The sequence below is a fragment of the Silene latifolia genome, chromosome 2 (genome assembly GCF_048544455.1).
Source record: "Silene latifolia isolate original U9 population chromosome 2, ASM4854445v1, whole genome shotgun sequence".
NCBI lineage: Eukaryota > Viridiplantae > Streptophyta > Magnoliopsida > Caryophyllales > Caryophyllaceae > Silene > Silene latifolia.
Window position 1 is genome coordinate 13974544 of NC_133527.1, and position 11883 is coordinate 13986426.

The window sequence follows — 11883 nt, forward strand, 5'->3', positions numbered from 1 at the left end:
AGGATTTAGTATTAGTGAGTTACGAGGACGTAACATTTATCTTAAGAGGAGTAGGATGCGATAAAAGAGATTTTGATGGTTTTGCATATGGTAGTATAATTGGATGTAGAGTGTTGGTGTAGCATAAAGGACGGATATTTGTTTTGATTTTATTAAAGGTCACGACCGTGCTTGTAGTAGTTCGATGTTTAGGAATGAGAGAATATTTCAATAGTGTTGACAGTTGCATGATGATGTTATGAGTGTGAGTAAACTTCGAGGACGAAGTTCCTTTTAAGGGTGGTAGAATGTAACATTCCGTTTGATGTTATGAGTATTTTGATATTGGATTTTCTAGTGGATGATATGTTACGGAGCTAGCAGTAGTGTATGGAGTTAGTGTCGAGAGAGAGATAATGTAGTTGATACGATATCGTGAGACATGTTGTGGAGGTAAGTATAGTTGGTGGAGTTGGTGTTAAGAGTTCATGTGTTATAGGGTGAGGTTTTGTTTTGAGTTCTTAGTTGCGTTGTTGTGTCTTAGTCAAATTGGTAGGTTTGTTTTTATGTATGGGTTGACTTCGGGGACGAAATTCTTTTTAAGGAGGGAAGACTGTAATACTACAGTTTTACGAGTCTTTGGGTACTCTACCGAGTGGGGCTTACTCTGTCGAGTAAGTATGTTTGAGTAACGAAACAGTAGTCTGCCTGTAGGGTACTCGATCGAGTAGCCTTGGCACTCGACCGAGTAAGTGGCACTCGATCGAATACGAGACTTACTCGATCGAGTAAGTCGGTCTTTGGGTGATATTTGACGGGTTTTGTTAATAAGGCGGATTAATATTTAATAACTTTTCGTCATCTTCCTAAACACTTTTGCAAACCTAATCTACTGATAAAGAGAGAATTCATCCTACGTTGCCTTGTTCTTTCGCTTAATTTATTGACAAATCCCAGAGCTAGAGGAGTCGGTTTCATTCGTTCTTGATATCATTGTGATCCTTGCGTCAAGGGTAAGTCTTACGTATCATTTTTATAGCATTTGGGTAGTTTTGGTTAAACCCTAATTTGGGAATTGAGGATTTTATGGTTGTATTGTTGTGATAGTGATTATATGATTATGTGTATAGGAGGAGGGTTCGTAGAAGAAAGGTTTTGAGACAGCTGCTAGATTGTCTGAGTTGTGATTGCTTTTCAGGCAGGGTTTCCCTACTCAGTATTAGTTACATGATGTGTGTGGTGATTGTGCTGTAGATAGTAATTGTTGATTGTTTCAGACGGTTGTGATATTGTATTGTTGGAAGTTTCAGACGGTTGTTGAGGTTGTGTTGTGATTACTGTTTAACTGTCTGTGATCTTCGGGGTGCGCCCCTGGCTGAGTGGGGTCACTTGCGGGAGTGGCTTCACGCCCTTGATTCGCCTTCTATGGAACCCGCCACAGAAGGGATGTGCACATTAAGGAACATGGGTTTATCGCTCGGATGAGATGAGCGGGGCTTAGGTGGGAACGGCTGCGGTCCCCCACTGGCGGTGTGGAGTATCTGTTGCGATGGGTACTCTGGCAGGGCTACACACTTTAGTGTGTAGTCAGTTGTGTGGAGATTGATTATGGAGACTGGGGTTTGATGTGGCAATTGAACTATTTGGCATTTGTTTTACCGTGATTTGTATTGTGTAATTAGTACTGACCCCATTTAAATGTTTTAAAAACTGTGGTGATTCATTCGGGGATGGTGAGCAGTTATTGAGCAGGTATGATACGACGCATATGGGATAGCAGGGATGAGTCATCACTTGCAGTTAGAAGAGTCTTCCGCTGTGTCAGACGATGTCCTTTAGTTGTTCAGTTTTATTAGTAGACAGTTTTGGTTTGGTTGTATTCCTTTTGACAGTTGTGGTTTGAGACATGTAATCACTTAAATTATATCTACTTTTAAAGTACGTTTCTTTATTGTCTTATGATTATCATTGCCTCGGGTAACCGAGATGGTAGCACTTTCATGTCTTAAGTGGTCTTGGTAAGGCACTTGGAGTATGGGGGTGTTACATGGGTACCACGGTAGCAGCGTGGTTGGGGCAAGACGAAGGTCTGATTCCGATTTCGCAATTAAAGATGGAGATAGTAGTGTTGAAAAATGGTGCGAGAAGTCCAGAACACTTTTACAAATAGGGGAAGAAGTCAAGAAGATATGAATTTACATAGGGGCAAAACGGTCATTAAAAAATATTTTTCACCGGATTGTCAATTTGGGTGCAATTTTTGACTTGAGAACATTTTATAGGAGTAAATTATTAAAACGTTTTTATAAGAGAGTTATTTTAGAAAAGTGGTTTATAAAAGAAAGTAATTATTAATTTACTCTAAAAGATACGAGTAATTAATATACGATCCAACCTTTTCCTGTGAACTATTTCACGTCATCGTTAAACATACTGTCAAACAAAAAAAGGTCTTGTAAATTTCACGAGTAAAAGAACTAGTTTATTCATAAAATGGTGCACGCATACAACGTTTGCTTGCATATAAAAGCTATGCTATCTCAACCGTCACCATTTATTAATTGAAACAAGATTACAGTGCAATGCACTATCTCGGCGATTACATTGCCGCGGTAGAGGGTAGTGAAGACAAAGTCGGCTTCTCTATGGGGTACCAAGTATGATCGAAAGGTCGTTGGGAATAGCAATCGAGATGGAAGCCAGGGTCTGTTCTAAATACATTGGTATACCTTTGGTAAAACGCGATGCGGTTTGCAACCCTTGGGTCTTGTCCACGCCCACATTCGGATGGCCCATTTATAATATTTGTAGTAATACCAAACCCGAAGAACCGGCCATTGGACACATCTTCACTACTTGGAATCCATGTCCTTGTTGGGAGCCTGTGGCAAGATGGAGTTGGGGAATGCGGAGAGGTCATCCAAAACCATATAGCGGTCTTGAAGGCAACAACCGGATCCAATTCTACAAGCTCCGGGAATCTAAGAAGGTCCAACCCTAGCGCTTCTCCGGCCCTTCCATATAGAATGTTGCTATAACATTTTTTAAATATAAACCAAAAAAATGTATAAGTAGAGGTATATAGTTTAACAACAATTCTCATGTAAAACCGTACGTAAGTATTATTATAACTGTGACTTACTAGGAAAGTAAGAATGGTCCGCGGCCATAATACTTCTTTCCTGGAAAACAAGGGTACTCCGTGGATGGAACACAGAACGATTCATCATTTGTACTCTCGGCTTTTTTGATGCAATACCCCCACGTATAATCCTCTTTTTCATCCCCTACTGCTTTTCCTTCAATTTCATAATCATAGAGTAATTACTTAATTAATGTTAATACTCCGTAATAAACAAATAATGGTCGTGGATCGAACATAAAAAAACCCATTGAATCTAATTAGTTTGAAACGAACACTATTTCACTAAATAGTTACGGAAAAGAACAAATAAAACTTGACGTTTGACTATAATAATAATAATAATAATAATTAGACCTGTACTCGGGGTGGGTTTGGGCCGGGCTGGCCAGTGGACGGGGCGGGCTCTTCTGGTCAGACCCAGGCCAGGCTGGACCGGGATATGCTTGACCCGGGCCAGGGCCCGAGGCGGTCCATTGACGGGGTGGGGTGGCGGGCCTTACTAACTTATTTACTCCCTCCTATTCCCGATAATCTTCCCTATTCATGGGTGGCACGAAAATTAAGGGTGTTTGAATTAAATAAGTTAAAGTATTGTGGTGGGGTGAGATAATTGGAAAGAGGGAAGGTATTGTGGGGTATTATTGTGGGGGTGAGGTGATTAAAATAAGTATTGTTGTGGGGTAAGGTGATTAAAATAAGATAAAGTATGGGTATTGTGGGGTATTGTTGTGGGGTGAGTTGATTAAAATAAGTATAAAACTTTACTAAATAAGGAAAGGGGGAAGATATTGTGAATAGATGAAAAAGGAAATAAGGAAGGTTATGTAGAATAGGAGGGAGTATTTATTTTGCTAAAATGGCGGGCCAAGGGTGAGGTGGGTTGGAATTTTAGGGCCCGGGCTAGGACCGTTCAAACGGCAGCCTAAAGCTGGGCTGGGCCGGGCCAAGTTGCATAAAATGATGGCCGAGGTGGGCCGGGTTAGCCCGTATTGATGGTCAGCTCTAATAATGATTGCACATCATGGTTGCGAAGTAGGAACATACCATTGGTAGCATGAGAAGTATGAGCGAAAAACGCGGCCACTTCTTTCGCACGAAAAGGAACAATTCCTGTATTCCCAAATTCAGGGAAAGACTCGGCAGCAGTCAGAAAAGCTTGACGAGTGTAAAACCTACGAGCAGGGCACGCGACATTGTCACGGTTCATCAGTATGTAATTGAATATCTCTTCCGTTACCAACCGACTTAGATTCTCCGGAAACAGGGGCGGTGCTGGTGGAAAAGGCGGTGGCGGAGGAGGGCACTGAGATTGACAGTTACTTTCTCCACAGTAATTCTCATCGGTGCCGCACCAGCCCCATTTACTGCAGCAAAGTCCTTCTCGGCAAAGGGCACCTTCTGCTTGAGAGCCACATTGAAAGGCTGAAGTTTTGTTAGAAAGAAATAGTATGAGTGTGTAGACAAGCACTATTTTTGCTACTAACATGATTTTTATTTTTATTTTTTATTTTTGTTTTTGTTTTTGTTTTCGAGTTTTGTGCTTGGAAGAGTGGATATTTTGAGTGAATTTATAGGAAAACATCAAGTAATAATGTTCAAGTAAAAAATAGAAAAAATACTATACGCATGTGAAAAACACCTTAATAGTACCACTTTCTTTGTGTGGTTATGGATTGTTTTGGTGATGGTACCACTTTGTCAGTGACTCAGTGGTAATAGATTGAGACAATATTGATTGCGGAAACACCGTCCACAATAGAGTTTTCACTTATTTCCTAAAAATAACGATTACAGAAAAGCAAGGCGCAAAGGTGTGAGAAACATGTAATGAACTAATGACCTAGGCTTGTTCGTGTAAGAAACAGGAGCCAGTATAGGCTCATTCGTGTTTCCTACACGAATAGCCTGGGCCATTTCGTGTGGAATACACGATTGGGTCAAGGCTTATTCGTGTTTCCCACAAGAAAATGCCTAGTCCAATTGTGAATCTGGCACGCATGCACGCTTTTCTAGGAAAAATTTACGCGTTGACAATTAATTTTTTGGAACATTCATAAAAGATGACAAGTACTTTTTCGGTTTCTTCATCTTCTCCCTCTTCGTTGTTAATATCTTGATAGTCGTTAATATCGTCTACAAAATCACTTCCATCTTAATTATGATAATGTTCTTCATTGTAACTACGGCGTCGGTTTAATAAATGAAATCACTTCCATCATAACTATATGGAGGCAATCCTCTTACAAGGTACAATTGTTAATGAAATGAAATGCAGGTGGAATTTTAATAAATTATACTCGCTCCGTCCTGGATAATTGTTTACCATTGTTTTTTTGGTAAAAAGACCAAGGAAAGAGGAGATGTCAAAATTATGATGTATCATTCCTTGGTCCAGTCTAAGATTTGAAGTAACTCAATTATAATATAGAAACAAACGATCTGACACATAATGTAATAATTGCAAAAATTATAGCTGTGCTCATTGTTTTTTTTCCATTACTACATTACAAGAACTCTACAGAGCAGCTGAGCTGAATGTGCAAAATAAGTTCAGTAATGCGCGAAATGAGTAATTTCACTGTCACTACATACCTATCAAGAAGATGAACATATTATGAAAACTAAGATACATGATTATGATTATGATTATTATACAGGTAGCTAACAACACTAAATGACTGCTATACTAATTTAACTCTGATTAGAGACAATATCATCTTTTCATATCACCATGGCAAGTAATTTGACTAACGTCCAGGAGTGAGCGAAGGAAATGAAGGAATTGATTGGAGGATCAACTTACGACTGGTCCTAAGTTTAGGGGATTGTCCCTTGCCTTGTTGAGGAGGAGATATCCTCTTGCTATTTGGAGACAATGTCTTTAGGGCACTTCTGGGTGGACTGCTGATTTGAAGGACGTTAGGTATTTCGTTTTCTGTAACATTTTGGTATTGCTTCTCAATCTTGGATTCACAAGTCACAAATGTCGTTCTTCCTTGTCCTTCGTTAGGATGCAAGGAAGAGGATGAAGTAATAGTGAGTAAAGACGATCTTGGTGGCTTTCCCTTTGAGGAAGTTTGTCCCGGAACTGGTTGCCTATTACATAAGAGGATTACAAGATAAGCACTTCAGAATAAACACATTAACTCAGAAGAAAAGTACTGTTAACCGGCATTCTGACCATAAACTGATCTGAACATGTATTTGACCAGCCCTTATTTTGACCCAAAAAAACCAGACATGTATGTATTGAACCAAGTGACCCGAACCAAACACCCCGACCTGTTTGACAAGTCTAGCTCATGTCTATAAAAAAGTAAGGGGCATACAGACACAAATTTTCATCCGAAAGTGGTTGTCTTTGAATGACCAGTGATGAAAATTGCAGCGGGAATTGTGTGAAATGACTTCTACGTCATAGTTTAAAAAGTGCAGACGGTTTTGTCAGCCATTTTGTTTATTCCATCATACACCTTAGTAAAGAATAATAACTCTTAGATCGATATTATTAAGGAAAGAGTATCTAAGTATCAAACCTGAAATGACTTAAAGGTGTCTTAGGAAGGGTAAATTCAGAACTCTTGCTATCATCATTGCGGAATCCAGGAAGATCTAAGCTTTTATTTATTATTCTTTTCTCAGAAACTAGTTCCTCTTCTGTTTCGGGTTCAATTGCAAGGAACGTAGAACCTGAATATTGAAAGTCTGCTCATCAGATTCTTAGTAGTATGAAGAAGATATGTTATTAATTGGAAGAAACAGCAAACTGATTTAATAGGAACATAGTGCAATAGTATTATGAACTCACCATCCTTTCTACCAAACGCGTTTTTACATCCCTCGCATCTGCAATTAATGGAGCATCCAACGCCACCCTTCGAAACAAGAAAAATTGCTCCGTCACATGACTGTCCAGGGTAAAAAAAAATGATAGGAACTGAACTGGTAAAAGTGGAATACCTGATAACATTCGCAATATTTTTTCAGACAACTTGATTTCTTGCAGTTGCAACCTCGCTTATGACGTGCTGAAGCAGGCGTTTTGGTTGAGTCTTCCTGTTTGAATCATGTCAAATTACAACATCTTAGATCTCGATTCAATCATATAGAATAATATGGACAACATTCATTATTTCATTTCTGTGTCAATTTACTTACCCCGATTTCTTGAGCAGGATCTGAGGTCCTAATAACTTTAGGAGCAAATGCAAGTGGGTTGCGAGATTCAATCTGCTTGCGAGTTGCAAGAACAACATCTTCGTGAATTGGCTTGTTGAAACAGTCTTGACACGAACATGGCTCCACGCAATAAACACCAGCAGCAAAGCATTCACAATAACTACACCAAGTAACAAAAAAGACAGGTTAAACTGGGAATGTGGTGGACATACAATGTCAAAGATAAGTACTTTACTACTTTCCCTAAACCTTCCCCCTTCCAAATCTAGTGTACTCAACTTATGATCGCGTCTTTTTTTTGTTTTCAGATGGTTCTCTATCTCGCTTTTGAATTGGAATAGAAGTGAATCTATTTAAGGGTTAAATTCCAGAAAATGTTTTCAAAACTATACCACAACAAAAAAAACTACACAGAAATAACTATCCTCCGACATGAACTAAACGACTGCCAAATGCTAGCTGACAAGAATATGCGAAAATAACTGATTAGATAGTTTGAAGACCCTTGACGATATGAACCTGAATTATGACGACTTACAGTTTTAAGCACTTTGACTTTTTGCAGTTGCAGCGTTTACAAGATTCGCCTTCACCATCTTCAAATTTTCGCCTGCAGGAATTGCCATACAAGTACAACATTAACGAGGGAATACAGACTCGTCCTAAAATGGAACGTAAATCTGCCCATTATTCTACTAGAGATCATGAAATCAACAGGCCATACCTCTTCTTCTTTGGACTATTTGAATTCAGCTGCGCAAACTCTTCCATTAATTCAGCTCCAGTTTCTGAAGGACCCCCATCTTTTTCGAAAGAGGCTGAAGCTGAAGGTTTACTAAGAGGCTCTTGACTTGTTGGAGAAATCATTTCTTGGTAGGCAATTCCGCAGTCCTTTGAAGCAGCTGCTAACGCATTCAAGTGCAGACCAATACCTGGAAACATGCACCTAGAGGAATCGCCTTGAGGTGTGACTGGGTGCTTGCTTGCGGAAACACAGTTTTCTCCATTTTGCAATGAAGACAGAGAACTAACAAAGGGAACGCCATCTACGCTCTTCTTAGGTCTTGCCATCTCAAAAGTAAGGCATCGCCGTCTTATTCCTCTGTATAAACCATTGAAATTCTGCAAGCATACAACACGAAATGACTCAGGAAAAGATTCCCATTTTGCAAAATAAGAAAGCTGATTGTATGATGCATACGGAAAACTTTCCTATAGGTGCAGCCTTGCAAAAACCATTGAACAAGTGCTGATAATACCCCGCGTGTTTCACTAACAAAGGGTTTTATTTGTAAATGGAGATTGAGCAATGTATTAGGCCGCTAAAAGAAGGTAGTCGTATAATGCACACGGCAGAATTCTACTTGCCTTCATTGTCGATGACAGGAAGTCGCACAAATTTATCTAGCACGCGGTATATAGGTAAAACAAGAATGAAGATATACAAAGGTATTGATTGTTATGCCCAGTAATTTACCCAGAGAAAGTTAAGCATGGGTGACAGTGCAGGAAATAATGAAGTAAAATTTAATGCGTAAATGTGTAAGGATTTCTCACCTTATTTCCTGGTTTTTCACCAGTTTCACCAGCAAAATACTCGTTCACATTTGTAATTACCAAATCTTCAGGTGGCTGGTCAAACTGCTGCAACTCATTCTCTGTGGGTTGAGTTGATAGACCCATTGTTTCGTGAACTTCATTATAACTAGCTGAAGTGGCTTGACATGAAGCTTGAACGCCATTGGCGTCATCAGATTGGAAGCGCGATAAGAGAGAGGCATAAACATTGGTTTCTTCTTCTAATGACTTTCGGAATGGTCCTTTTCTAGTTTCCGTGTCATTAGGTGAATCAAAAACAAAAAGATTAGTACTGCAAGAGATTAAACTCTCCCAATCACATCCTGTCTCTTCGTTGTCATGATTCACCTCCGGCGACTTTATTTCAGCACCAAATGATCCCCTAGTAGAAGGGCCTGGAACAAATGGTACAAGGGCCATTGATGATGTCATAATGGAAGAACCTGCTTTCCTATAATCAGGACTTCCACAATCGTAAGTAAGAGGCCGTGGGTCTGAAAGACCACAGAGTGGCTCTGTAGAACTTTCATTACACGGAACGCCTTCACCCACAGCTTCTGCACTTGTTGAATTGTTAGGCTGCTGATCAGGACTGGTTTCCCGTTCAGCTTCGGATGGTTTGTTTCCTTCATCATTTGAACACTGTGCTTTTACTGTATCTAATGTCTGGTGCCTGAAAAAGATAAAACAGGTTTTCTGTCAGATACTGCCGTCCAATAATACCTAGCATTTCGTTTCCCTTTTCTGAACACTACCTAAGCCATTACTCCGGCCAAAATGTCAGATAGTTTTGCGAGAAAATACTGTGTGGTGGTGGAACACAGATCAAGAAATCGAGATATTGAAAAATGAAAACCATAGTAACATTGTCATAATACCTTCTTAAGAACCTAGACTCCTTCTGCAGGCTCACATGCGGTGATGTGAAAACAGATGGAGGCGATGTAAAACTAAGCGAGCTGAATGTCTGAGACACATGTATCGTCTTCACAGCATTTATTGGAGAAAGACTATTAGCAAAGTTTGAAAATGGAGACTCCTGCATACAAATACAAGTTCAGACATGTACTTTGAAGAAATTCACAAAGCTAAAAGTAAAACAAAACCAAACATTCCAAAGAGTGCTTTTCAGCGTGCTAGAAACTATACGACATTATCCCAATGCCTCAAAGGCTCCCGCAAATTGCAGTTTAAGGGTGTCGGATATACACTGCCTGACCCTTGTGCTAAAAGCACGAAGAGACTGCTTCCGTGACACAAGATAAAAATTGGGCCGAGAACTGCATCAAATGACTGATACTTCACGATAAAAAGAAGCGCAACCAGTTTAGTGAGCGCTCTTTATTTTCAGCGTGCTATGAAGTAAAATTACAAAGACCCGGATCTCCAATTTGCGTCAAATCTAGTCAAACCATCATCAAAATATAACAGCAATGTGATTGACAGCAGAAATCATACTCCAAAAGTCCAAATTATAAATGGGTCTAATAAATCAGGGTTTATACAGTTTGATTTTCGACTACATTACAACTGTGAAATCATAAACTCTAATAAACCAAAACAATTGGCCAAATACATCTCATACAAAGCTCCAAATTTAGAAACTCAATTAGTAGCTTCACAGTATAAAAAAAATTCAACCATATGCGTTCATACAGATTTCCAATTTACTCTCAATAAGTATCAAAACTACAAAAACATCTCCATCTCGATCATTTGTTTACCTTTTTGATTCATTCCAAGGAGTACTCGTATTTTAATAAAAGGTAAACAATTGACTGAGACGGAAAGAGTACTACTTACTTCTAAAACACAAATTCAGTCACTTATTGAAGTCAAATTAGCTTCAATAAGTGATCCATATACAAAACCCACAAACTATTTTCACAAATTAAACAAAACCCATTTCTATTTTCACAAATTAAACAAAACCCATTTCTATTTTCACAACATTGAACAAATCACCAACATGCAAATTAAAAAAAGACTCAATTTTTCACCCAAATCAAGTCAAAAACACAATAAAAAAAACCCCAAAAAAACTCCATTAAAATCAATCAAACAAAAAACCCACCTCGATTTTATTAAGTGGGGTACCGATCTGATTCCTCTCAGGAGTATCCATGATTAATCAACCAAAAAAACCCCAACTTTTTTCTATATATTTCGATATAAAAAAACCATATATTATATAATAAAAAATTGATATGATATATAGAAGATGAACAAAGTAAATTTATACAGACAAATAAGGGAAAAATCTAAGAGCAATAATTGCTAAAAATGTTGGGTGATGTTGTCTCGGGGATAATGTGAGTGGAGTAAAGTGAAGAAAGAGAAGAAAAAAGAGTAGAGATTTTGAAGGGATGAAGAAGCGGGAAAGATGGATGGAAGACTAGAGTATAGTGAGATTTTCTCGTGCTCTTAAAATAACTTGACCCTACTTATTCCACCACCCACCGTAAGTAACATTTCATATGCTTATTTGACCCGTTATAAGTTAAGACGGATATACTCGGTATTGAGTAAGAAGACGATAAGACCTATCTATGAATCTATCCTTTTGTTTTAACCTACTATTTAACCTAATGGTAATGAAAATAAAAAGATTTGGTAAAACTTGTAAGTTTGTAACGTATGTATATTTATTGTATAAAGTTATAATGTTTGTATATTTGGTATTTATTGGTTGATTTTGTGTATAATTTTTGTAATTATTGTGGGATTAATGAGTTTATTCTTTGGATTGATGTGGAAGGATAAGACTTTTTCAACATAAGTTTTTGTTTGACTATGGATTTTTGGGTATTTTGTAGGAGATAAGTTAGTAAGTGGTTAGGCGTTTTGGTTTATAGCTTGTTTTATAAGTTGTAAATATTGGCTTTTATTAACATTCGATTTCGATTTAGTCCGGATTTGGGTCGGGTAGAATTATTAAGATAGTAGAGTGGGCTTTAACATTGTTGCATTTTCAGGGATTGAACCTAAAACTTGGAGAAAAA

General features: G+C 38.4%; 2 protein-coding genes across 2 annotated transcripts; both read right to left on the reverse strand.

Annotated features, from left to right (window-relative positions):
• Window positions 1–2439: 2439 nt before the first annotated feature.
• On the reverse strand, window positions 2440–4725 carry LOC141642317 (endochitinase CH25-like). Its single transcript, XM_074451093.1, has 3 exons — window positions 4169–4725; window positions 3122–3278; window positions 2440–3011 (listed from the first exon to the last, which is right to left on the reverse strand). Exons 1-3 carry the CDS (start codon window positions 4608–4610, stop codon window positions 2579–2581), a joined length of 1032 nt encoding a protein of 343 aa, XP_074307194.1. The 5' UTR covers window positions 4611–4725; the 3' UTR covers window positions 2440–2578.
• Window positions 4726–5565: 840 nt separating this feature from the next.
• On the reverse strand, window positions 5566–11299 carry LOC141642315 (protein tesmin/TSO1-like CXC 2). The gene is made up of 10 exons (XM_074451090.1): window positions 10956–11299; window positions 9760–9920; window positions 8861–9554; window positions 8028–8425; window positions 7842–7913; window positions 7283–7463; window positions 7085–7180; window positions 6933–6999; window positions 6661–6814; window positions 5566–6220 (listed from the first exon to the last, which is right to left on the reverse strand). The coding sequence occupies exons 1-10, from the start codon at window positions 11004–11006 to the stop codon at window positions 5872–5874; spliced, it is 2223 nt and encodes a 740-aa protein (XP_074307191.1). The 5' UTR covers window positions 11007–11299; the 3' UTR covers window positions 5566–5871.
• Between the last annotated feature and the right edge of the window lie 584 nt (window positions 11300–11883).